The 26,827-nt window shown below is 42.5% G+C and overlaps 1 protein-coding gene across 3 annotated transcripts; it reads left to right on the top strand.

Moving 5' to 3' along the window:
* The first annotated feature begins 3,866 nt into the window (after positions 1 to 3,866).
* On the top strand, positions 3,867 to 19,794 carry LOC125345319 (zinc finger protein 483-like). Of its 3 annotated transcripts, none has more exons than XM_048337549.1 (6): positions 3,867 to 3,887; positions 6,527 to 7,013; positions 9,917 to 10,005; positions 11,957 to 12,083; positions 12,713 to 12,808; positions 18,263 to 19,794. In XM_048337549.1, exons 2-6 carry the CDS (start codon positions 6,677 to 6,679, stop codon positions 19,792 to 19,794), a joined length of 2,181 nt encoding a protein of 726 aa, XP_048193506.1. In that variant the 5' UTR covers positions 3,867 to 3,887; positions 6,527 to 6,676. The 3 variants fall into 3 exon arrangements, with proteins under 3 accessions (XP_048193506.1, XP_048193505.1, XP_048193504.1); XM_048337548.1 differs by lacking the exon at positions 3,867 to 3,887 and adding an exon at positions 4,360 to 4,475; XM_048337547.1 differs by lacking the exon at positions 3,867 to 3,887 and having other exon boundaries at positions 6,316 to 7,013.
* The last annotated feature ends 7,033 nt before the right edge of the window (positions 19,795 to 26,827 follow it).

Here is a 26,827-nt window from a genome sequence, read left to right as displayed (position 1 = left end):
GTACTGGGGATTGAACTCAAGGACTCACACTTGCTAGGCTGGTGCTCTACTATTTGCGTCATGACTCCAGCCTTGCTTTTGTGATAGTTATTTTTAGAGATGGAATCCAGCAACTTTTTCTGCTTGGATGAGCATTCAACCATGATCCTCCAGACCTCAGTCTCCAGAGTAGCTGGGATTCCAGGTGTGAGCCACCAGTGCTGGCTGCTTCTGCCTCATTAGGGTAGGTATGTCCATCTGTCCTTCCTAAAAGTCTTTAGAGTCTTCACTTAGCAGAGTGCTTGTTCGTTTTGAGTCTTCACTTTGCAGAGCACTCGTTTGTTTTGCATTGTCATCTCCTTTCTCTTTAATGGATAATTTACAGTTCTTTTTTTTTTTTTTTTGGCCAGTCCTGGGCCTTGGACTCAGGGCCTGAGCACTGTCCCTGGCTTCTTCTTGCTCAAGGCTAGCACTCTGCCACTTGAGCCACAGCGCCACTTCTGGCCGTTTTCTGTATATGTGGTGCTGGGGAATCAAACCCAGGGTCTCATGTATACAAGGCAAGCACTCTTGCCACTAGGCCATATCCCCAGCCCTAATTTACAGTTCTTTATAGATAGCTTACTTCTGTTTCTTTCCTTTCTCTTCTGGGAATGCTTCTGGAACCAGACAGGAGGGTTTTGTTTGTTTGCTTGTTTTTAAATTTTAATTTTTCAGGATTTGGCCACCTAGAGGATTGGTATACCAGCTAAGCTAGGAAAATAAGAGCTTGGTATGCTTGAAGCAGCTCGGGCCTTTAGAGCAAAGGGCCTCCAGACAACACTCTCGGGGTCCTGAAGAGGTATCTCAAAGGCTACCTTGGGTAGAGGAAGTGCAGACTTCAATCAGGAACATCCTTCTCTCATTTGTATAGTTGTCCTAGAGTTTAGCACAAACAGCAACCGCTTTTTTCTTTTTTTTTTGAAATAGGGCCCTGTGTTGTCCAGGATGAACTTACTTGAATTCATGATCCTCCTGTCCCAGTCTAAGTATAGGAATACACCACTAGACTCACTCACAGCCAGGTAGCAACAACTTTTAGGCACGTGTTCTGGAGGCTTTACTGGAGTCTTAGCCTGCCCTTTCCCCACTAGAGACAGAGAAGGGTTTCTCCTTCTAAAACTCACTTCTATCCAGAGCTGGTCAGCTGCCAGTTTACCAGCTGATTGATCTTGGGCAAGTCCGTAGCACGCACTGTGCCTTATTTTCTGTAAAATAGAAGGCAGAGAAGAGTGGTGGGCAGAACCTTGACTCTCTAGTTTACTTAAAGTGGAATGGTCCTAGAAAGAAGGCAGGAAAATCAACCTTTCCTTGACTCACCACTCTCCCTCTTCCTCCTCTTCCATCTCCTCTTCCTCTTCTCCTCCCATCCCAGTGCTGGGAGTCAAAACCAGGGCCTACTACATGCTACCCAAGTACACTACCTCTGAACTTTGTCCTGGCCCACTTCAATCACATTCTATTGGTGCAGGTAGTAATAAAGATCAACTTGTGTTCAAAGAAGAAAAATATTGATACTCTCTTCTCTTATAGGAAACATATCAACATTATATGGTAAAAAGAACTTATGAGGCAGAAGACATATATATATATATATATATATATATTTGTTGTTGTTGTTGTTGATTGTGGGGCTTGAACTCAGGGCCTTAGTCTGTCACTAAGCTTTTTGTTTTTTATCGTTCAAGGCTGATACTCTACCACTTTGCGCCACAGCACCATTTCTAGTTTTCTGGTGGTGGTTAATTGGAGATAAAAATCTCACAGACTTTCCTGCCCTGGCTGGCTTCAAACTTTGATCCTCAGATCTCAGCCTGATGAGTAGCTAGGATTACAGAAGTGAGCCACTGGTGCCCAGCTAAGACAGGATATAGACTAGTGTGGCTTATCTTTACAAAATGTAATCCACCATTTGCATTCTTTTGAACTTTTCATTGTTTCTACCCATCAATATAGTTGCAATGAATCTCCAAGCCCTAATATTACCATCTTCTCATATTGCAGCTCTCCCTTCTATTATCACTCAAACTACATTTATTTCATATCACCATTATCTAATCTGGGTGATTGTAACAATCTCCCAACAAGATAAACCTTTTTTTTACTTCAGCCTTACATCTTTCCAATCTATTCTTCATATGGAAGCCAGAAGTTCACAGCCCACTTATATATTCATAATAATGCTAGTCTTCTAGGTTGACCAGACTGCTTATATAAGAAGTTAATTGGGGGCTGGGAATATGGATGGCCTGGTGGTAAAGTGTTCATCTCGTTCATATACATGAAGCCCTGGGTTCGATTCCTCAGCACCCCATATATAGAAAAGGCCAGAAGTGGTGCTGTGGCTCAAGTGGTAGAGTGCTAGGCTTGAGCAAAAAGAAGACAGGCCCTGATTGCAAGGCCCAGGACTGGCAAAAAAAAACAAAAACAAAAACAAAGAAAAAAGAAGTTAATTGATTTCCACTTTCCTGTTTCCTTATTGATGCACAACCCATCAATCTTTACCATAATGTTGATTTAAGTCACAAGTTGCAGTTGGGCTATGAGTTCCCACAGTTGGCATACTCTCTGGTAATATTTAGTTATGTGATATTTCAACTAATTATACTGTTTCTTAAAGTGTAGTCCAGGGACAACCGGTAACAGATGGGCAGGAAGTTGGCAAATTTTACTTTTGAAGAAAGTATGATATGTGATTCTAAGGTATACTAAAGTTTGAAAATCACTAATTAAAAGTGTTTCTAACTCGTCCAGTTAGAAGTATGAGCTAATTTCTTTCATGTTCCTCTGCCTTCTCTAATTTATCCCTGATATCCCTCCCATCTTTAGCCAGCCAACTGTGTATGGTGGGGGGGGTAGGGGTGGTAATAGGTATGGGAGAATAATATGCACTCAGTCTAGAGGCTGGGGTTCTCCTTGACTGTGAGGTAACCCTGTTTCCTCACTCTCCTTGCTGCCTGTGAGATGAACACAGTACTTCATTTGCCTGAGGTTGCTGTGATCTTTTAAGGTCTCGGGGACTTGATTCACACTGTCCCTTCAGTAGAGAATGTCTTTCCCATGTCCATCTCTCCAAGAGTCATCTCATTATTAGATGGACACAGCATAACAAATATCTGTTGAGCATCTCCTGCTCATTATTTTGCACAGCCTGGAAACACAACATGGAGCAACCTGAATAAAAATATTCTTGTGGAATTTCATATTCGGATGGAGAAACTAGAACAGTCAGAAGCTAATGAGCAAGAAGACGACATGGTATGTTAGAAGCACAAACCAGGCTTGACACAGATTCTCTCCTATGCCAAGTCCTGGGAGAGTTGTTGAGATCTGTAGGGGTGGGGCCCCTGGGGCTACTAGGAAGGAGCACAGCTGCCAGGCAACTTGGCGAAACAGGGTGAGACCATCAGTGACTGCAACAGGGAAGTGTGGGAGAGCTCAGGAGGTTATGGGTGACCAGATTTCATCAGACCTTGTAAACCTCCAGAAAAAGACCAAAACCATGGGCTGGGTACTGGGTAGGCCGGTGCCCCAAATCCTAACTTCTCAGGAGGTAGAGATCTTAGGGTCACCGTTCAAAGTCAGCCAAGGCAGGAACCATCTGAGACTCTTATCTCAAATTAACGACCAAAAACTTCAGTGGTAGAGAGCCAGCCTTAAGAAAAAAAAAAGCTAAGGAACAGCACCCAGGCCCCGAGTTTAACCATAGATTACCAGCACAAAAGAAAAGCAAAGGCTACAAACTTGGATGAGTCTGAGTGAATCGGGAAGGCTTTTCAGGGTTTTCAGCAGAAGAGAGATGAAATGGGTGGAATGTTTTTGAAATGACTGCCTGGCTGGAATATGGAGAACGAACTAGAGAAGAAGGGGTAAATCGAGATGCTATTGCAACCACCTGTTGAAGGTCATCTTTGGATGGTTGATGGTAGATGTACACGTCAGAAGATTGCTATTTGTTTAATTTAGGAGTGGCGTTATGGTTTACATTCATTGCATAGCTCCTATGCCTCTGCAAGGGGATTTTCTACTTCGTATTTCTGGGAATGATAGTGGTAGGAGAAGGTGAGGAAGGCTCTTGAGGTTGCCAAGAAGCAGCATAGACACGAAGGCCTGACAAAACCCTAGGCCTCTAGGCCTCTGGCGCAGCAATAATTCTGCAGCTGACCACCCCCTCTCCCCGCCAGCTGCTTCCCAGTAACCATGCGCAACAGGGCAGGTGGGATCCTATGGAAAGCACAGGACTTGCTAAGAGCCCGCCCAGTGCCCCCCGGGAATTGTAGTTGGGAGTCTCTGCGCAGGCGTAGTGGTTCCCACGGGCTTGCGCGCGCAGTCGCCGGCGCCGCAGGCTCGGGCAGCTCCTCGTCGCGGTGCGGCTGGCTGCGGCGTCGGATGCGAGCGCAGGTGTGGCGCGTCCCGGGCCCTTGCTTTTGGAGCTGTGGCGGAGCCGTCGGCTCTGAGTGAGTGTGCACCTGGGGCGGGATGGGGGATGCCCAGCAGAGGGATGCCCTAGTGGTGCACTGCGGCTGCGGCTGCTTCTGCAGGAGGCGGGTACCCAAGTCATTCCTCCATCCCACCTGCGCCCTGGGGCGCACAACTTCAGCACCCATGGCGTTTTGCGCGGGAGAATGCCTTGCGGGGTAAATGGAATGGTGGGGAGGGCGGGCATGGGCGCCCTGTTCTGCTGGATGTGTAGCAGCATCCTTGGTTTGCTATCCTCGAAACCAGTTTTATTCTTCCTTCCTCCCTGGTCCTAATCGCCAAAAAATTCCTCCAGGTATTTCCAGATGCGCCTCTCCCCCCCCCCCCCCCCCCCCGCTTCTCCCCTTGTTGGAACAAAATTGCCCCTCCCTTTCTTCCCCCGGGAAATGCAGCACCTGAACCTGCGTCATATTTTCACCGAGCTCCTATGGCAAGCTCTGGGGGTCGGGCTCGGTGTTCCTTAATCACTACGGAGTCCCTGGTACCCAGCGAGGCGCTTCGTACACGGTTAGCGCCTAATGTTGGACAAAGGAATAAGGGCCCCCGTTGATGGACAAAGGAATAAGTGGCCTGCTGAGTGCGGGCCGGTGCGCTTACTATTGTTATGGTAATAGAAGTAGTCAGACATCCTCTCCCTGGCTCGGGGGTGGCACATTTTAGATTGCTTTGTCATTTCTTTGAGCGTGACCCAGCCCCCGCACGCATCCCTCCCCCGACAAGTGCACCCGGGTCCCAGTATTGCCCGGTTCCCATCTCCCTGTAGATATTCAGTCATTGGTAGATTAAATGAATGGATGTGATTGGCACCTGCCAGTCGGTGTGCAAAGTTGCATTTTGGTGTAAAGGAAGCATTTGGACATCACACCCACGCGATTATAGAAAGGAATCCAGTTTCGAAGGAGTAACAGTTTGTCTGGCAGTCACGGGAAGGCAACATTCCCAAAAGACGGAGTAGCGAAGGAGGGGAGAATATAGAAACTGGAGATGAGGATGGAAGGTGTTGGTATTTCTTTATGGCTGCAGGGCCAATGAAATAAATAGCTGGAATTCAGGAGATGAGGTAATTCCGGCATACCTCTCGATTGCCCTGCGGTGGTCCCTCTCTGGGATAATGGGGCTGGGAGGGAATTACAAACAAGAGAACAACAGCATCTGTTTTTGCTTCGTCAAAGCAATCCTTTGGCTGCAATGAAACCTTGAAGGAACCTGTGCTTTGGCAGTCTTGTGGGGAGGGGGAATAGACTGGAGAGAGTCATAGGAAACAGTGTTGCCAGAGCTTGGTTATTATAGGAAAAGTAAGGAGGAAAAGAAATTGGTCAGATATGAAATCAGGCTTCTGAGTTGAGCAACTGGTGGAAAGAATGTGGTCATTCCGTGATGGAGGGCATTTTTTAAATTAAATTTTATTGACAAGATGATGTACAGAAGGTGTACAGGTACATAATAAGGTAGTGAATACATTTCTTGTCATATTTATTATACCCTCCCTCATTTTTCTTTCCCTTCCCTAATTCAGGTAAGCATATATACAATATCCAGTGTACCAAAATCATATACAGTAACCACAGAGGGCATATATTTTAAAATAAGGGTTCACACTGCATCTCCAGTCAACTTTTTCCATTGAGTACTATTAAGACTGAAGCAACTGTTTACCTGAAAAGTATCTTTAATTGCCCTTAAGAAACACTTGGGTTTTGTATATAAATTGACCCTTGAATAGAATAGTTAAGCAAGTCTGTTCTAGACCTCTGAAGGGGTGTCCATGTATGTATGTGTATGTCTGTCTGTATAAGTATATTCAGATACCACTTAGAGCTTGTACATTTATAAACATATATGCATCTATGTTTATAAATGTATACCTATATATTTGCATATGTATTTGTATGTGTAAATACATATTGTGTATAATTTGTATAAGTTATTCATATCTATTAACTGGGTATGTATCTGAACGAAATGAACATTTTCAGAATTATCAACAGTTTGTTTTACTTATTAAATATCTTATATTTCTTCTTGACAGTTTCCGCAAGACTGTAAATTGGAATGCTGGAGCCCTTAGTGGTCTACTGTGAATAGCGTGTTGGTGGACTGTATTAATATTCAGATAGTCTAAAAGGGACTAGATTCCTACTCGTGGCATACCGTGCAAGCTGTAGTACCCTTGAACAAGATGACAGCTGTTTCCCCCAACCCTACAACTGTGGCCTCACGTGCAGGAAACAAGGCCCCAAGAATGGATACTTTCAGGCAGAAGTTCAGGTGGTTCTGTTACTCAGGAGAGACTGGACCTAGAAAAACCCTGAGTCAACTCTGGGAGCTGTGCACACAGTGGCTAAGACCTGACATTAACACAAAAGAACAGATTTTAGAGCTCTTAGTGTTTGAGCAGTTCCTGTCCGTTTTGCCTGGGGAGATGAGGATTTGGGTGAAGTCACAACATCCTGAGAACAGTGAGGACGTGGTGACCTTGATGGAAGACTTGTCCCAAACACTTGAAGAAAAGGAAGGTGAGACTGACTGGTGAAGGAGGAGGTGGGCCAATTATCAGTGTATCAAAGTGAACTCCTAGCCAGGTGCCAGTGGTTCACACTTATAATCCTACATACTTGGAGGCTGAGATCTGAGAATCATAGTTCAAAGCCAGCCCAGGAAGAAACTGTGAGAATTTTATCTCCAATTAGGTGTCAGAAAGTCAGAAGTAGAGGTGTGGCTCAAGGGTAGAGCACTAGCCTTGAGTGAAAAAGCTAAGGGACAGCATTCAGGCCCTGAGTTCAAGCTCAGTACCAACACACACACACACACACACACACACACACACACACACACACACACACACACACACACACACCAGAAAGAAAGAAAGAAAGTGGACTCTTCAAAGGAAACTATTTTCTGCGAAGGAGGAGTCTTAAGGCTAAAAAGTAAGAATCAGGTAACTATATACCCACAAATACAGCCTGAAGGTAAACATACTCTTTCCCTGTCTATCTCAGAACTCATGGTAGAAAAATTGTATATCATTGCAACATAGCACCTCTCCAGACTCTGTATGGACATCTCAGAGCACTCCATTCCAGAAGGAAAAACCATTTTTACATCTTTGATTATGTAAGTCTGATTCTTAATATTTACTGGTTCTTTTAACAAAGATGCCTAAAATTCCTTCCTAAGAAGGTAGGGTATGATTGGAAAAATACTTTGCCTCTATTTGAGCTGCTGACTGAGGATGTTTAGTACATTTCATCCCGCTGAATGCCAGGCCCTCTTCAGTCTGGAGGGATCTGTTGGTGATTTGTGCTAGTACAAGGGCTTGAACTCAGAGGCCTCATGCTCTTGCTTGGCTCTTTTTGCAGATTGGTGCTCTACCACTTGAGTCTCATCTATGCTTCCCAGAGTCATTCTTGAAGCCACTGGGTGACAAAGCATTGTCCCAAGAGTAGGAAACGATTTAGTAGATACAAAAGAAAATGTGCTCTTGCCTAAATACAGCATATAAATTTGGAATGTTTAAGAACTTACTCTTGTGCTATTAAATATTTTAAAGCTGAGAGGTTCTGGAAGGAATGTACTCTGTGTTGGAGAGCTTAGAAATTGAAAGCATCTTTATTTATTTATTTATTTATTTATTTTTTGGCCAGTCCTGGGCCTTGGACTCAGAGCCTGAGCACTGTCCCTGGCTTCTTCCAGCTCAAGGCTAGCACTCTGCCACAGCGCCGCTTCTGGCCGTTTTCTGTATATGTGGTGCTGGGGAATCGAACCTAGGGCCTCGTGTATCCGAGGCAGGCACTCTTGCCACTAGGCTATATCCCCAGCCCTTGAAAGCATCTTTTGACGAAGTAGATATTAAAGATATGTATTTGAGTTTTCATTCACAATTCCAGCCCACAGTTCCTACAACCTTTGTAATTTCCCACTTGGCCAATAGTAAGTATCTGGGTAAAATATATGTCCATTTCAGTTCCTGAAACTTGTTCTGGATCAGCTCCTGGGCCATCAAGGTTACAGTCTTACTATTATAAGTCCCTTCCAACCTTACTGAGTTTGCTAATGTAGATGATTTTTAGAAAGTACCTAAGAAACCACAGCATGGGGGACTGGTTGCCAGAGAAACCATCCTGTACCCTATAGAGATTTGGAATTCACAGCCCAACCTCTACTTCAAGAGGGGCAAAAGGTGGGGCTGGGGATAAGGCCTAGTGGCAAGAGTGCTTGCCTTGTATACATGAGGCCCTGGGTTCAGTTCCCCAGCACCACATATACAGAAAACTGCCAGAAGTGGCGCTGTGGCTCAAGTGTCAGAGTGCTAGCCTTGAGCAAAAAGAAGCCCGGGACAGTGCTCAGGCCCTGAGTCCAAGCCCCAGGACTGGCCAAAAAAAAAAAAAAAAAAAGCTTCCTTAGAAGCCTAAAAGGTGGGGCTAGGAATGTGGCTTCGTGGTAGAGTGCTTGCCTAGCCTACATGAAGCCCCAGGTTTGTTTCCTCAGTACCACATAAACAGAAAAAGCCACAAGTGGCACTGTGGCTCAAGTGGTAGAGCACAGAGAGGCTCAAGGACAGTGCCCAGACCCTGAATTCAAGCCCCAAGACTGGCAAAAAAAATAATAATAAAGAAAAAGAAACATAAAAGGATCAGGAGGCTGAGATCTAAGGATTATGATTTGAAGCCAGCCCCAGCAAAACAAAAAAATCCTTAAGACTCTTAATCTCCAGTTAACCATCAAGCAGCTGGAATCGGAGCTGTGGCACAAGTGGTGGAGCACTAACCATGAGTGAAAATGCTAAGGGACAGCATCCAAGTTCAAACTCCAGGACTGGTGTACATACACTACAAACAAACAAACAAAAAAAACAAAACGGAAAACAAAAGGACAATATTGGGAGGAAAGATGCAACATGGAGCTTCCTGGAGGTGGTGTTCCTGCAGAGGGTGTTGAAGGAATTTGTGTCAAAGCATTGGGTGATTTCAGAGGCTCTGAGCCCCTTCCTATATGTTCTGCCCAATGCAACTGTTGCATCTGGCTGTGGTCTAGAAAGTATAATTCAATTCAAGGATAGGGGTATAGGAGCACTAGGCATGGGTGAGAAATTACAGAGGCTGAAACAGGCATCTGGAGTAGGGGACTGTGTTATAGAGATGAAATCCCACCCGTAGAATCTAGTGCTCTCTCCAGTGCCCAGTGTCTGAACTGAATTGAACTGAATTAGAGCTCTAACACTGAACTAGTGTCCACTGGAGGACACCTCGCAGTTGTGATCTCCAACCTTCCCCTACATCCAGGGACACATAAGAGTTCTGTGTTAATAATGGGAAAAATTAAATTGACTTCCCCTTTCTATAGCTGGGAAACGGAAGGATTTAGACTGAAGAATCCATCTGAAAGATGATGCGCTGTTTTTTAACGTCCTTCCTAGATCCCATTGCTCAAGATTCTGTTGCTTGCAAAGAGGAGAACTTAGGAGAAGATGAAATGGTGGCTGTTCCTTCAAACAAGGAGTCAAGTGTAAGTTTCTCTCACTGCTTTCCACTCTTAACTGAAGAAGTAACTGGGCTGTTATTGAGTGGTGTAAAGATTCAAAAGTCATTAAGACAAAGAACTTACAGTTCTTTGTTGAATGACCAGACCACATCACAAGTCTGGCCCTAAAGAAAAACATTGAACAGTTAACTGTAGATAAAATGAGGTATAAATGGAATTACACTTCATTAATATGGTAAAGATCTTCCCCTTGACAGTGGTAGAACATAAACAGTCCTCAGTAACAGTCCTGAGTAAAAAGCTGAGGAATCACGGCTATAAATCAGTATTTCCTGAGTATTCCGGGCAATACAATAAGGTAAGAAAGCAAATGTCTGGAAATAACAAGTGCAGAAGCAGCAATGCACATTACTTACAGGCAGTATCATCATTTATTTGGAAAGCCTCAGGGAATCTAGCTGAACTGAAATTCGTGCAATCTTTAGGAAAAGCAATTGGTTACAGATAAGTATGTTTCCTGAATACCAGTAACTACCACTTAGGGAAATAAACGAATCTTAATCTCCATGCTGTAATGATGACTCCAATAATGAGTCCAAAAATATGTTTATGATTTGTGAAACTCATGAATGTTTACTTGGAAAAGGATCTATGCAGGTGTGATTGAATTGTGGGTTAGAAGATGAGGAATTCTGGATTCTTTGAGTGGGCCTGAAGTACCATAAGAGATGTCCTTCATACAGAAGGGCACAGGGAGAGGATAGGACAATGTAAAATGAGAGAGGTGTTTGGATGGAAAAGGCCACAGCCAAGGGAGGCTGAGGAAGGCTGACAGTTGTGATAGCTGGAAGAGGCAGGAAGTGGATTCTCTCCCAGAGCTCACAAGAAACTACAGCACTATCATATGCTTCATGTCCTACTTCTGGCCTCCAAAATGGTGACAGGATTTCTTCCTCTTGTTTTAAGCTGCCAAGGTCATGATGACTTTTTGCAGAGTAGTAGCATACACAGGGAAGCTGGCACAAGTGCTGACAGTCTCCCTGCCACAGCCCTCTCTAAATGTCCTATAGAAAGTGAGTTTGATGAGTCTATGCTTGCTTGAAATGTTTGGGGTAGTTGAAAGTATGTACACAGTCCTAGTTCCGAGGCTTGAATTCGGGGCCTGGGCACTGTCCCTGAGCTTTTTTGCTTAAGGCTAGTGCTGTACCACTTGAGTCATAGCTCCACTTGTAGGTTTTTGGTGGTTATCTCTCAGACTTTCCTGCCCTGGCTGAATTTGAACCATGATCCTCAAATCCTAGCTTCTGGAATAGCTAGGATTACAGATGTGAGCAGCTAATTGCTGTGTATAACTGAAAGTTCAAATTTGGAATGGAGTTGCTAGTAATATTGTATACCATCACTTGCAATTAAGTTACATTAATTTTGAAAAATTTGAGGATGCAAGTCATGCCTTTCATTTCCAATTTGATTTTAATTATAGAAATCAGTGTATTATGAGTTAACTTGATCAGTGTTACATGGTATAGAGAATTCTTTTTTGGGGAGGGTGGGGGGCCAGTCCTGGGGCTTGGACTCAGGGCCTGAGCACTGTCCCGGGCTTCTTTTTGCTCAAGGCTAGCACTCTGCTGCTTGAGCCACAGTGCCATTTCTGGCTGTTTTCTGTATATGTGGTGCTGGGGAATTGAACCCAGGGCTTCATGTATATGAGGCAAGCACTCTTGCCACTAGGCCATATCCCCAGCCCTGTAGAGAATTCTTGTACCATATTTTACCACCAGACTCTGGGAAAGTCAAAGGTTGTACAATACCTTTTTTTCTGTATCTTAGTAAAGGTGGTGCAATAGCTATGCTGTCTTGCTTTGGAATTAAAAACTTGAATACTATCAGAATGGTTACTGTGTCTCCAAACCGCTTCTCAAAATCTTTAGTGTCAGTTTGGGAATAATGCAGTGCAATTCTTATGGTATCCTAGGAACCCATAATGTTTGAGGAAGTGGCTGTGGACTTTTCCAGAAGTGAGTGGAAGAAGCTGAAGCCTTCTCAAAGGGAGCTCTATAAGGAAGTGCTGCTGGAAAGCTTAGGAAATCTGGAATCTCTGGGTAAAGACATTCTTCCTTCATGGCCCAGCCACTGTCTATGTACTGCATTATGTGAAATGCTTTAAATTTGTTATTCTGAGCATCCAGAACCCCATAATGATGAATCCTAAAAATAGATCCTAAAAATGCATTTTCTGCATGTTTCCTCTTAAAACTAGATCTTAGTTTCATCAAGTTCGAACTAAGAACATTGTGTGTCATCATAAGTGCTATGCTTCCTTCCATTTCCTTCCTCTTTGAGTTCTTATATTTCACCGTGTGTGTGTGTGTGTGTGTGTGTTTGTGTGTGTTTGTGTGTATACGCGCACACGTTGGGCTTAAACTCATGGCCTTGCATACTTACTTGGCTTTTTCCCTGAAGGCTGGCACTATCTCTTGATCCACAACTTTACTTCCAGCTTTTTGCTGGTTAATTGGGATCTCTCAGCCTTTTATGCCTGGGTTGGCTTCCAGTCGAGATCTTCAGATCTCAGCCTCCTGAATAGCTAGGATTACACACATGAGCCACTGGCTCCTGGCTTCAATACTACATGTTTTGTCTTTCCCGGAGAACCAGACTATATATGAATATCGTTGCATTTGTATCATGTGTACAAACAAACATTTTCTATCTTTTTCTCTATGAGCAGGCTTTCCAGTGTCCAAGTTCAATTTGCTTTCTCAGCTGAAGTGGGTTAAGTTGCCAAAGCTGCTGGAAAAAGAACTCTCAAGAGATTCTAGACCAGGTAAATTGATGGATGGTAGATAGTACAATGAAAATGGTTGTTTACGGAGAGAGTTGGGAAATGAAATTTCCCTTATGAAATGAAATGGCTAAAATACAAAGATGGCTACAGGAGAGTATTTACCTTCCTGGAATGTTAGTGTTTTTATTTTTATTTTGAAAGTATGGGAAACTTCATTAGCAAAAGAACACACTTTCAGTAGACCAAAATCATGTCATCCCCAGAATGACAATAATCTGGACTATTCTTTTTTTTTTTTTGGCCAGTCCTGGGGCTTGAATTCAGGTCCTGAGCACTGTCCCTGGCTTCCTTTTGCTCAAGGCTAGCACTCTACCACTTGAGCCACAGCGCCACTTCCAGCTTTTTCTGTTTATGTGGTGCTGAAAGAATTGAACCCAGGGCTTCATGCATGCTAGGCAAGCACTTTACCACTAAGCCACATTCCCAGCCACCCCCTCCCCTTTTGTCAGTCATGGGTCTTAAACTCAGGGCTTGGATGCTTTCCTTGAGTTCTTTTTGCTCAAGGCTATTGCTCTACCACTTAGAGCCACAGTGCCACTTCTGGTTTTCTAGTGGTTAATTGGAAATAAGAGTCTCATGCACTTTCCTGGGCTGGCTTTGAACCATGGTCCTCACATCTCAGCGTCCTGAGTAGCGAGGATCACAGGTGTGAGCCACTGGCTTCTGGCTTAGAATGTTCCTTTTTAATAGGAAAGACATTTGATTTGGGTCCTGGAGAAGTATATATGGCAAGACATAATGTGCCATATAAGAGACTTCCTGGGGAAGTTTCCAAGTGATGAGAAATGGAAGGGAACTTGAGGGATTTGGCAGAGCTTTCTGCATGATGCAGATAGAAATTCTGTGACTGAGAAGGAGAAGAAGGAAGGAGGATTAGGGAAGACGAATCTCAACCTGAAGAACAATTTTAAGAAAAGCTCAGATGAGACCAAAAAAGAATGCTTGAGCCAAAGTCACCTGTCAGGGTACTTGTTTATCTCAAAGAAATGTCCCTGACCCTGTACTCCTCATGGGTGGGGAACAGTGGCTTTGTAGACACAGCAGCAGTGGGGGCTGTCAGGCAGTCTTCCACAGGAGATCCAGAAAGCAGACATCAAAACAAAACCTATTATTAAAGCCAAGCACTGGTGGCTCATGCCTACAATCCTGGCTACTCAGGGCTGGGGTTCAAAGCTAGCCCCTACAGGACAGTCAGTGAGACTCATCTCCAAATTACTTAGAAAAAACTGCAAGTGGCACTGTGGCTCAAGTGGCAGAGCACTAGCCTTAAGCAAAAGAAGCTCAGGGACAGTGCCACGCCCAGAGTTCAAGCCCCAGGATGGGCAAAAATACAACAACAAAAAACAAAAAATATTGCTATTAATGTCTGTATAATGGCAGTATATTTTAATAATGGCACAGACAAGGAACTGTGGGAATACAGATTCTGGAGCCACAGTGGTTTGTCTTACCATTTTCAACTTTATGATGGGCACAAGGGCATTTCATAATCAGTAGACATTGCACCTTGAATTCTAAGTGTCTTGACTTTTCCTTGGCTAACAGTATACAGTCCAGTACTTGATTGTAAAGCTAGATAAAGGCTGAAACTGCAGGTCCCAGTGGGCCCTGCAGGCACAAAGGGAAACAACCAGTGCTCTCAGTGTGTTACTGAGTGGTGATTTTCAGTAGCTTAGGTCTATTAGATGCATTTTGCATTCTGGATCTTTTCAATGTATGGTGGGGTTTAGCTGGATGGACTTGACCCACCATAAGTTGGACAGTGTCTGTACAGAGGGCCAAGGGTTTCTTAGCACTCAGATCTTTTTTTTTTGGTTGGTCATGGGGCTTAAACTCAGGGCCTGGGCACGGTACTGAGCACTGGTGCTTGGCAGCTCTCAGATCCTGAGGGCTATAGTAGGAATTCACCTAGTAGAAAGTATATTTAGAAATTCCATTTTTGTTAAAAGTAGAAAAGAAATACATATGTAAGTATATAGATAGGTATATATGGATTTTAATAATTAGAAAATGTTCACATGAACAGTTACTTAAGATCGTTTTTCTTTTCAGGATCCTTCCCTGTATCTTCTTACAATTTAACTTTTAGCCTTCTTAAAATTTAACCTTAAAAAGGTCTATTAATACCTTCATTTACTTTAAAGAAAAAAGTCATTTATCTATCTTGCTTTATTTCATCTTCTGACACATTTATTTTAGTCAACTTGTTGAATGTTTCCAGTGTGGTTACATAAGTAAAATGTAACAGATGTCTTATATTTAAACAATACTTTGAACTGTTTAAGTCCAAAAATTGATTCATAGGCTTTTAAATTTTGTTTTGTTCCAGTACCAGGAGTTGAACTCAGGGTCTTGTGCTTACTAGGCAAAGTGCTTTACCACTTGAGCCAGGCCTCTGGTTCTTTTGGTTTTGGTTACTTTTCACATGGGGTCTTGATATTTGTCTAGGTGGATATGTACTGGAATCTACCTATTTATGCTTCCCACATACCTAGGAGGGCCCGCTGGCATGTGCCACCTGCCCAACTTTTAATGACTGAGATGGGTTTTATGATCTCTTTGCTTCAGCTAGCCTTGAACCACAACCAGTCCCAGTAGCTAGGATTACAGGAGCAAGCAACCACATACTTGGAGAAACATGTTTTAGACAGACAAAGCAGAGTCAATAGCTATAATTTGATAAAGCCAATGCAAGTCAGTAAGGATCACTAAATATGTTAGAAAAATGGGTAGAGAACTTGAGCAGGTAACTGACAAAATTTTAAACAGTTCTGAACATGCAAAAATATTAAACTATATTTACAGAGATAATATTATTATGAGTCAAATTTACAAATACTTAAACAAAGATCATTTGATCAGAGATGATCGTTTTTTCCTCATTTCAAATGTTTGTACTCCCTAGGTATTATGTACAGTGTTATAATCTTTCTACCTTTTGATTTACTAATTGTGCTTTAATGACAGTGGTGTAGAAATAACTTTTTCCTCCTTGGTGTTAGGGGTTGAACCCAGACTATCATACATGTTTAGTGTATACTGTAATGGAGTCCCCCCAAGGGAGGGAACCATAATGTAGGGGGGTCCAAGGGTTGGGGGATCCCCCATCCCTCCAAGAGTCCACCACTCAGAGACAGTCTCAAGTAAAAGGATGGATTTATTGGGGAAGTAAAAAGTATACTGACTGGCCAGGGTCACGGCCCAGACTTGGGAGCTGGAACTGCAACTGTAAAACACAGGCTGGCCGGCCAGGGCTGCAGCCCAGACTCCGGAGCTGGGACCGCGCACCCCGGGCCACACTCAGGGTCGGGTTATAAAGGCAAACACCACATGGTCATGCCTGCCACACGCAGGTGGCCAATGAGGTTACAACACTTACAGAGCATGCCAGGTCTCACGCAGATGGCCAGTGGAGTTACAATCTGCCTCATAGCAACTGTTTGAACCAACCTATCATGTTAGTTGGGCTTGGCACATGGATTTGGCGGGGCTCACATGATGTAAGTGGATACGCCTACTCACGGGAGGGCACAGGTTTTACATGGAATATTTTACTACTCAGGTGGTCAAGCAGTTTACACAATCTTATCACAGCGAAGGGGAACTTCCCTGGATAGTCCGGGGAAGATCTTAGTGAAGATGGAGTTGGCTTCTGCTCTCTTTCATCTGAGATGGAGTCAATCTGACACCCCTCAACAGCCAATGATGGCGCTGGCCAGATCTGACCTCCATATCACATATACTATCACTGAACTACACCCCTAGCCCTCGAAAGATTAATTAGTTGATAAATGTCCAAGAAAGGAATAGCTAAGTAAATGATACAGTAGATTATCATGTAAGTGATTGAAACCACCTCAGGAAGGATCATCAGATTAAGAACAGTTGTAAGAAAAGTGATCAAACCTGCACATATTTTTCTATCTAGGATATACAGAAAATACCCTAGAAGAACATTTATGTAACTTTTGGGTAGTAGGATTTTGAGGGATTTTTTGTATTTTATAAATTGCCCTTTTATAGCATTTGAAAGTGATTATGTGACCTTCTGATCACCTTTGAAAGTCTAGCCTAGATGGCACTGCTTATCTGTGATGTGATGAGTGTTTTGTATAAAGTCACTCAAGAGCCTGTCCCCTGGGGTCAGGCTACCATGTGACTTGGGCAGGCTGCCGATGCATGTCCTGTATGCCCAGTTGTCACATTCATAAAATAGGGACAGTGCCGGGTCTTGCTTTGGGTTTCTGGGACGAGTAAGTGAAGCAGTGCAAATCAAGTGCCTGGCATCAAACCTAGTGTTTGGTACATCATTACTTTTCCTCATTTCTTTGTCTATATTATTGCCCCTATATTGCCTTTCTTTCTTTTTCCTGTTTTAAAACTTTTTTTCTTCTGGAAACTCTTGGGATTATACTCAGGACCTCAGGCTTTCTAGACAGACACTGCCACTTCTTCATCCTTTCTTGATTGATTGATTGATTGCACTGGGCTTGAACTCAGGGCCTGGACACTATGCCTGAACTTATTTGCTCAAGGCTAGTAATTTACCACTTGAGCCAAACCTCCACTTCCTGTTTTCTGGTGTTAAATTGGAGTCTCATGGACTTTCTTGCCTGAGGTGGTTTCAAACCATGAGTCTCAGATCTCAGCCTCCTGAGGAGCTAGGATTACAGGCATGAGCCACTGGTGCTCAGCTTATGTTGTTTGTTTTTATTTATATTATTATTATTATAAAAGTGATGTACAGGGGCTGGGAATATGGCCTAGTGGCAAGAGTGCTTGCCTCGTATACATGAGGCCCTGGGTTTGATTCCTCAGCACCACATATACAGAAAATGGCCAGAAGTGGTGCTGTGGCTCAAGTGGCAGAGTGCTAGCCTTGAGCAAAAAAGAAGCCAGGGACAGTGCTCAGGCCCTGAGTTCACGGCCTAGGACTGGCCAAAAAAAAAAAAAAAAAAAAAGTGATGTACAGAGGGTTACAGTTACATACGTCAGGAAATGAAGACATTTCTTTCTTTGACAATATCACCCTATGTTGGTTGTTTTTGAGGTAGTATCTTGTTTTACTTATGCCCTGGCCAGCCTGGACTATGATCTTCTGCTTGTATTTCCCTGTATCACTGGGGATGATAGGTACTTAGCACTGTACCAAGCCATTGTGCTTCCTCTATAGCTGGGATAAGAGTCACGTGCCATCACATCTAGCCAGAATTAGTTAAGATAGTACCTCTGCAACTTTTATGCCTAGTTTGGCCTCAAACCTCAGTCTCCCAGGTAGGCAGGATTATAAGGTTAAGCCATTGTGCCCATCCTATTTTATAACACTCTTAATTGAGAACAGTCCAAGTAGTATTTCTTATCATCATTACTGTCTGTCCCGATTTTAATTCTAAACATAGCAACTGGAAACACTTTGTTTCTTGTTTCTTTTAGAGGATGAACCTAGTGGTAATTTGGATAATCTTTTGGAAGAATTTACTTTAGAGAAAATAATAGAAAAATCCTTCGAGGATGATGGTTATGGCTTGATGACAGAATTCCACAGACATCACGGCATAGCTGAGGAGGATGGAGGCAAACGGAGACAATCAAAAGGAACACAGAAAAAAACTCATAGGAAAGGCAATAAGGGAGAAGAAAGTGACCCAGAAAAGAGCCACGTTGGAAAAACTTCTAAGCGAACTTCTGACCTAATTAAATATATGAGAGCTTATTTAAAGAAGAAGAAGTCTCAGAAGTCTAATGAAGGCAAGAAACCCTTCAGTTTCCATTCAGATCTTGTCTTGAACTGCAAAGAACATACTGCAGACAAGTCACGGAAACATGGTGAGAGCGGAAAGGGCGTCGCTCACTCTTCATCGCTAGCTGAACAGAAGAAGCGTCCGAAAATTCATTTCAAGTCTCAGAAGTGCAGTAAATGTGGGGTAAACTTCACTCGAAGCTCATCTTCAAGGATTACCACCTCGATATGTGAAAAATGCCGGAAGAATTTACATCCAGCTACAACCGCAAATAAAGATAAGAAGCCTGAAAATGGAGGGAAAAGTCGAAAGTGTGGTAAGTGTGGAAAATGCTTCGGCTACTCTGCACTTACCAAACGCCCTAGAAATCTCACTGGAGAGAAGCCCTATACATGTATTAAATGTAGAAAAGCTGCCAAAAATAGCTCTTCACGCTCAAAAGGTCGTCGAAGGGCTTCTGAAGATAAGCTCTGTAAGTGTGATGTGTGTGGGAAAAGTTTCACTGTCATTCACCACCTCATGAAACATAAAAGAACTCATACTGGAGAAAAACCTTATGCCTGTAAAGACTGTGGGAGAGCCTTTAGCGATAGCTCATCTCTTAGTCAACATCAGCGGACTCACACTGGAGAAAAACCATATAAATGCAGTGAATGTGACAAATCCTTCAGTCACAGCTCTTCCCTTACCAAACATCAAAGAATCCATACTGGAGAAAAACCCTATAAATGTGATGACTGTGGCAAAACCTTTAGACAGAATTCTTGCCTTACCCGACATCAGAGAATTCACACTGGAGAAAAACCCTACGTGTGTAAGGATTGTGGAATGGCGTTCACCCATTTTACCTCTGCCCTTTATCATCAACGGCTTCATTCAGGAGAAAAGCCCTACAAATGTGACGAGTGTAAGAAAGCCTTCTCCTCGCATTCCCTCCTCAGTCGGCACATGAGAAGCCACACGGGGGTGACGCCTTACAAATGCAAGGAATGTGGAAAAGTCTTCAGGCAAAGTTCATCTCTTAATGAACATTTCCGAGTTCATACTGGAGAGAAACCCTACGAATGCGATGTCTGCGGAGCAACTTTCCATCGGACCTCGCTGCTTGTAGAACACGTCAAAATCCATGCCAGAAATAGAAAATACCCGTGCAATAAGTGTGACAAGGTATTTAAAAATAACAATAGCCTTGTCAAACACCGGGCAGTTCACGCCACAGAGTGATTTGTGAAACTAGGAAGGGCGAGGGGAATTGAGTTCAAATTTTCCCCTTATTTTAAAAACCTGGGATGTGAAGTAATTAATTAGGAGTTGCAAGTTCGGCGGGGTGGGTAGCTAGAAAAATAAACTCTTCCTCATTTATCCCTCTTCTCTTTGATGGTGCCAGGGGGAAAGTGAAGAAAGCATGATGTGAATGATTCTAAAAGACAAATCGGTACCATTTTTCTGGAGACTTTCCCTCTCTTCTCCCTCCCGATGTGATGGAAAGAGAGCGTGACTGGACTCGGCATCTGAGCTGGGTCGCAGTTTGCCAACCAGCTCACCTTGCACAAACCACTCATCCTTTCAGGATTTTAGTTTCTTTGTTAGTAGAATGAAGAGAGCTGGGATTAATGATCTCTCACATTGCTTTGGGAGCTCTGATACGCATGGGGAAAAACAGTTAAAACATTTTTGACTTAGTACATTTTTTTCTTGTTTGTAGAATAGAAAATTTCTTACAGGATACTGGACTTGTGGCTTAGTGAGAATGTAGCATACTTCTTGAGAGTGTGATGCAAGAAGTCCTAGAATGTAATAGAGAGACATGTCAGGGAAGGTCCCTCTCTCTCTTTTTCCCCCTCTTGCTTTTGGGTATTGGCCTCAGTGGTCTGCCACTGGAGAGAGCATACAGTAAAATCAAAGGTACCCTATTGATAAAAAGTAAAATTCAGGAAGAGAACATAGAACTGCTAGTAAGTTTCCAGGTATATTTTCTGTTTTGCAATTAGACCGTGAAGGGACAGAACATATGGATATAGGTAGCTATTCCTTAGAAACTTAATTGATGGGGGTCTGACTAAACATTTCCACCTGAAAAAGAAACTAAAGACCCTGAATGAGTTAGGTTTGGGACTCAGGTTATTGGGGTCCAGCAAAGCCCCCCTGGCTCAGTGGTGAGAAATAAGCTCTGAATGTTGCAGGCTGAGGCAGGTCCTATAAGAACTAACCCAGGAAATTCTGGGCTTATGGAAGTGAAGAAGTTCTCAACGCTCATCTGAGAGTCAGTAACATTTGCTGTAACTTAATGTGCTTAGGTTTGAAATGCTACCTCTTGTAGGTATAAGGCTTTTCATTTCTTCCTGATCCTACCTCCTTTCCCCAAAGCATGAAATTCTAGTATTATTTAGTGGACTTGATTTGCATAGTTTATATATGTCATTTGCTGAATGGACTTGAAAAGAAAATGGCTTTTAAGAGTCAGTCACACTGGTTTAATGTTTTTCTGAAAAGGTACAATTTATAGAGAGAATTTAGGAAGTAATGTTTACTGGTTAGGTTTCTTTCATAAGAGGATGTTTTATCCTAATACCTACACAAACATTTTACAGCCTTATTGAAGTATAATTTACAAATGATTAAAAACCATTCAGTGAATTTTGTTAAGTTCACTGAGTTGTACAACCCTCACCATCGCCAGTTTTTTGGCACATTATCCTGATAACTGATTGTTAATTAGTATCCTTATACTGATTTGAATTTATTCCTACTTCCCTTTTCTAATCCCAATCGACTTCCTGTCTACAGAGTTGACATTTTTTATTAATGGGATAAGTGGCCTTTTGTGTCCCTTTTTCATTAACATGTCTTAATTAAGTGTATCTGTCATTGCATATCATATTCTCCCTTACTGTTGAAATTCTTATTTTTTTACTAATCGTATTGTTTCTTAATGTTAAAACAGTATTCCATCGTTTGCATACTTTGTCAATTTACCATGTAAGTAAGGGTCATTTGGGGTCTTTCCCCTAAGTATTTGGCTTTTACAAACATGCTTGTGAAAATTAATATATATCTATGTAGACAATTGTTTTCATTTTTCTTAGGTAGATATCGGTGAGTGGATTTGCTGGGCAATGTGGCAAATTGTTGTTCATTAGAGAACTGCCAAAATATTTCTCAAAGTGACTCCATCCATTTACAGTAGCAGGGTATGAAGAGTCACTCTGATGGTTGAAGTGGTATTTGTGGTTTTCTTTGTCATTTCCCTGATGACAAAAGATGCTGAAGTGGGGCTGGGAATATAGCCTAGTGGCAAGAGTGCTTGCCTCATACATGAAGCCCTGGGTTCAATTCCCAAGCACCACATATATAGAAAACGGCCAGAAGTGGCGCTGTGGCTCAATTGGCAGAGTGCTAGCCTTGAGCAAAAAGAAGCCAGGGACAGTGCTCAGGCCCTGAGTCCAAGCCCCAGGACTGGCAAAAAAAAAAGTTGCTGAAGTATCTCATGTGCTCATTACTCATTCATATATCTTGTTTAGTAAAACGCTCATTCAGTTTCCTGTCCACTTACAAACTGGATTATTAGTTGTGTTAAAACAAGTTCTTTATCTGGTCATCTTTTATCCAATATGAACTTTCTAAATACTTTCTAAATAACTACATAGGGAAACCATAAACCCTTCTATACAATGTTCATCAATAACCAACTTAGTTTAAATAAGTATACACAGTTTTCTGAAGGGTATTCTCAGATAGTTACAATTCATTTCTGGATTATCTGAGATCAAAAACTTTTTTGTTGTTGTTTGTAGGGCTTGAACTCAGGACCTAGGCACTATCCCTGAGCTTCTTTGTACTCAAGGCTAGCACTCTACCACTTGAGCCACAGTGCCACTTCTGGTTTTTGAGTGGTTAATTGGAGATATGTCTCAACGAGGACTTTTCTGCCCAGGCTGGCTTCAAACTAGGATCCTGCAGTCTCAGCCTTCTGAGTAGCTAGGATTACAGGCATGAGCCACCGGCACCCAGCTATCAAAAATGTTTAAACTTCTAGCCTTTATAAAATTGTTTTTATAAGCCTTATTTAGCCTTCTTTCTTTACCTTGAGGAATGCTGAAGGCCTTGTTTCTTACAAACTTGTCATAATGAGTTTGCCTAGGAGAATTTTGTTCAGGTCACAGGAAAAGGTAAGGCTTCTGCCAAAGAGCTCACTTTTATTTTACTTAGAATTCTTTTTATGTAAAGTAGACATCATATTAAATATATATATTTATATCTCCCCCCTTTTTCGGTAGAGGTCAGTAGTATGTCTATTCACACATTTCTACAGTCATCTCTGTCCTTCTCTAGAGCTTTTCCCTCACCCTATACTGAAACTACTCATTAACACTTTCCCAATCTTTCCCTCCCAAGCTCCTAGGAGCTTATACATTTAATTAGTGTTCTGTTCCTGTCTAGATTGTTTCATATGAATAATTGATAAGCATTCCTTTTGTTTCAAATCTTGGATTTTCTAGCACAGGAAATCTTAAAACTTTTTAGTCATCCAGGTAACACTGATAAAGTTCATCCCATGTGTTTTCTGTTTCATTGGTCCCTTAAGTGAAAATGATTATTCCGTGGCATTTATGCGTGTATAGTGAACAGCTTTACCATCCCAATCCTTGTGACACTCGGAGTCTGCTTCAGAAAACAGAACAAGAATATGTTTAGTATGGATTGCATATTGGAATAAACCAATGAGGGAAAAGTCACCTCTTGCTTTACGATTCCAATACAAAGCTAGAATCCCATCTTCGTGATAGAAACTAATCTAGCTCTAGCTGAAATTCCTTGGCAGATGGAAAACTGTCGGAAACAGTTCTGGGCTGGGAATGTGGCTTAGTGGTAAAGTGCTTGCCTAGCATGCATGAAGCCCTGAGTTCGATTCCTTAGTACCACATAAACAGAAAAGGCTAGAAGTGGTGCTGTGGCTCAAGTGGTAGAGTGCTAGCCTTGAGCACAGAGAGGCTCAGGGACAGAGCCCAGGCTCTGAGTTCAAGCCCCAGCAAAAGTTCAAGATCAGCAAAAACAAAAAAAACCCTGTCATTCATCTGAGATTTGTAAATTTGAGTGTTGAGACGTAGTAGACCCCAAGTTTCCCTTGAGCTTTGTCTTAAGATTCATCTAAAACTGAAGAAAAATACTTGAAACTTCAAATTTTGAATCAGTTGGTCTCTTTGTTAATAAAAAATATATATTGCTATATATAAGTATGTTCTATGAGAAAAATGTGATTTGCTCGTGTATTCTGAGCAACATTGTCTTAATGGCGTACTTGAAATTTTTGTTTTTTGTGGGTATTTTTAAGGTATCTCTTTTCATAGTTTTGTAGGTAAATTATGACACTTAAGATAATTTCTTTTTATCTTTCCAAGATTCTTTTGAGTGTATGCGTGTATAAAAAGCAAACTGTTTTGTATCTAGCCTAGTTTACAAACCCAGAGCCTGTGAAAAGTTGTTTAGATTATTTTTGTTGGAACTTTTGACAGGTTAGCGTGGATTCTCTTGACTAAGTTGTTTTGAAATTATGGAAGTGTAAAATTTGTCTTAAGTATTGTGTCCTTTCTCTAACACTTGAATTGAACAAACAACTTTGTTTGTTTTGCTGCTGTAAATCACGACTACCGTTTGTTCATCCGTCGTGGAATGTATGCCTAGTGCTTTGCTAGTCGCTTTTTCTCTGTACTGTACCAGTTGTACAAGCTTCAGTATCTGCACTGGCTTCTGCCTTAGTAATATGCCTTTGATTAAAATTTAAATATTTTTCCATGTTTTTACCTAGAAAATAGTGAATAGCTGAATTTAGGATTAGAATTTACATATGTGCTTCTGTTTTGTGCCTGCACAGGTATACCCTAACTTGTGCCATCTACTTAAAAATATCTAAGTCAACCCTTCATGCTATTCTATCTGTGCATAGAGACAAATCGTCCAAAATGAAATCATCTTGTTGATCCTGACTAGACCTGGTGATGTGGCCTACAAACGCACATTCCTGTATGGGCGTTATAATACAACAGTGTTCTATGCTTTTACCGTGGTGAAAGTGAATTGTAGTGCTGTTGAAACAATAAAGTTGGGTGTAATAAAAACAGTACTTGATTGTGTTTCAGTTTGTTTTCGGGTTGAAGATGTAGCATAATATGCATTTCCAGACCTCAGTAGCCGCAAATGGCTACCATATCAGATGGTGCTGTTAGAAAAAGCAATACTTGCCAGCCACAGAAAAACTACAAGTGACAACAGTTTAACCCCAGTAAAAGTTTATGTTTCGGACAGACTTGCAACATTTATTAACCACCCGGAACATGCTGACATCCCAGGTCTGAGAAGCAGGGAAAGGGAGAAGAAAGGACATTGCACTGCACAATGGTGCAACACTGGTTTAGAAACTTTTAAAGGAGGGTCAGATCTGGGTCCACAGCTATCCTAGGACATTGCACAGGTCTCACGGAGACGCCCCAGAATGTGTTAATGTCCTGAGGACAGCCCCACTGAGACTATTAGGTAAACAGCAGGAACTATTGTTTGGAATTCATTAGCAAATGCAACTGGTAGGCTGGCAAGTGAGCCAGGCTCATGGTAAGTACATAGATTGTTTTTTGCCAGTCTTTGATCATCCTTTTTAAAATTTTCCCTGCATGAATAACATACTTTTGTCTCCTCAAAGTCCAGTGCAATGTTTACAACTCAAAAGTCCAGAGTCTCTGAATAAGAAACTTTGAAGTTTTGCTTAGGTTTTTAAATATTTCTTTTTTGCCTTTGGGACCTTAAATATTAGCATCTGCTACCCTTCCTTAGAACAGTACACTACACAAACTATGGCTTGCTCCAAGGATGCCCCGATGTCCTATACCATGTTCTAGACAGAAGAAAGCTGTGTGGAAATCACTTCTTGTTATGCAGGCTTCTGCTTCATTTTTAGTATCACATCCCATTTCTATCCACCAGGCCTGGGATCCCCAAGTAACAAGCCTTCCAAGTCGTAGTCAATGAAAGGTAATTCCTCGCCTTTGCCGTGAGGGAATAATATGGCTTGACTTGTCTAGTGAAGCCCCTTCAAGCTGGTTTCTGTATTTGGGCAAGACTTGGCCATGGGCTTGGGTAGTCACTTTCTGAGACAAGACACTCCAGGCTTGTTTTGCATCCTTTCTGTTCCCACCCTAGAACAAACGATTTCTTCAAGAAGCTGTAGTTTCTTTTGGTAGAAAATGTAATTTAAATGGCATATTCTGGAGTCCTGGGGTACTCATTGCTATTGGGCTGTCACTGCTAGGCCCACAGAGTGAACAGAATGAAGGAATGAATATACTTAGGTATACACACTTGTATGTGTATGTCTTGTATGCATACATGTATTTTGTCTCATGCATTGGAATTTGTGAGTTTACAGCAAGACCTCAGATTCCAACTTAACATCAACAAGGTTCTTCCCATGCTTGTAAACTACCTTTAGCAAATTTTGACTCCTGTTATCTTTGATCAAATTTGTCATCATCTCTAGACAACCATCAATCACCAGCCATCCCTTTCTCCTGCCCTCTACTCCGGCTCTTGACACCCTGCACTGCCCATCGTTCTGGTTGTCCTTTTTCTGCCTGGGCTCAAAAAGGTCATATGGGCCCCCACTGCTACACATCAGCTTCCATCAAGACTCTGACCTTGGCACACTGCTTGCTGGGACTGTTTCTCTATGGCAAAAACCTCTTTTGACTATTTAGGAATCCCAACTGCCTGTGTCAGACTGCTGACAGTTACATGGATATGGTCCTCCCCAACTGGGGTCACATACCTATCACAGGCCACCCCTCCAAGTGGATCTCCTGCTTACACCACCTGATCCCTCATACCTTGGCTCCGCTTGCCCTGAGTTCTCATGCGAGGCATCCCTCCTGTTCAAATGCCTTCCTCACCCAGCTCAGACTCCAGACACCCTTCCTCAAGGCTCGCTCTCCTTCTGTCATATGACTTCTGTGGGCTTTGACATACCATGCTGGGGAGCCCAGTTATGATCCAGAAGCCATATTCTTTTTTTTTTTTTTTTTTTGCCAGTCCTGGGCCTTGGACTCAGGGCCTGAGCACTGTCCCTGGCTTCTTCTCGCTCAAGGCTAGCACTCTGCTGCTTGAGCCACAGCACCGCTTCTGGCGGTTTTCTGTATATGTGGTGCTGGGGAATCGAACCTAGGGCCTCGTGTATCCGAGGCAGGCACTCTTGCCACTAGGCCATATCCCC

Source organism: Perognathus longimembris, unplaced genomic scaffold (genome assembly GCF_023159225.1).
Source record: "Perognathus longimembris pacificus isolate PPM17 unplaced genomic scaffold, ASM2315922v1 HiC_scaffold_5501, whole genome shotgun sequence".
Classification (NCBI taxonomy): Eukaryota; Metazoa; Chordata; class Mammalia; order Rodentia; family Heteromyidae; genus Perognathus; species Perognathus longimembris.
Note: the sequence above shows the minus strand (reverse complement) of the source record. Positions and strands in the feature narration are given on the sequence as shown.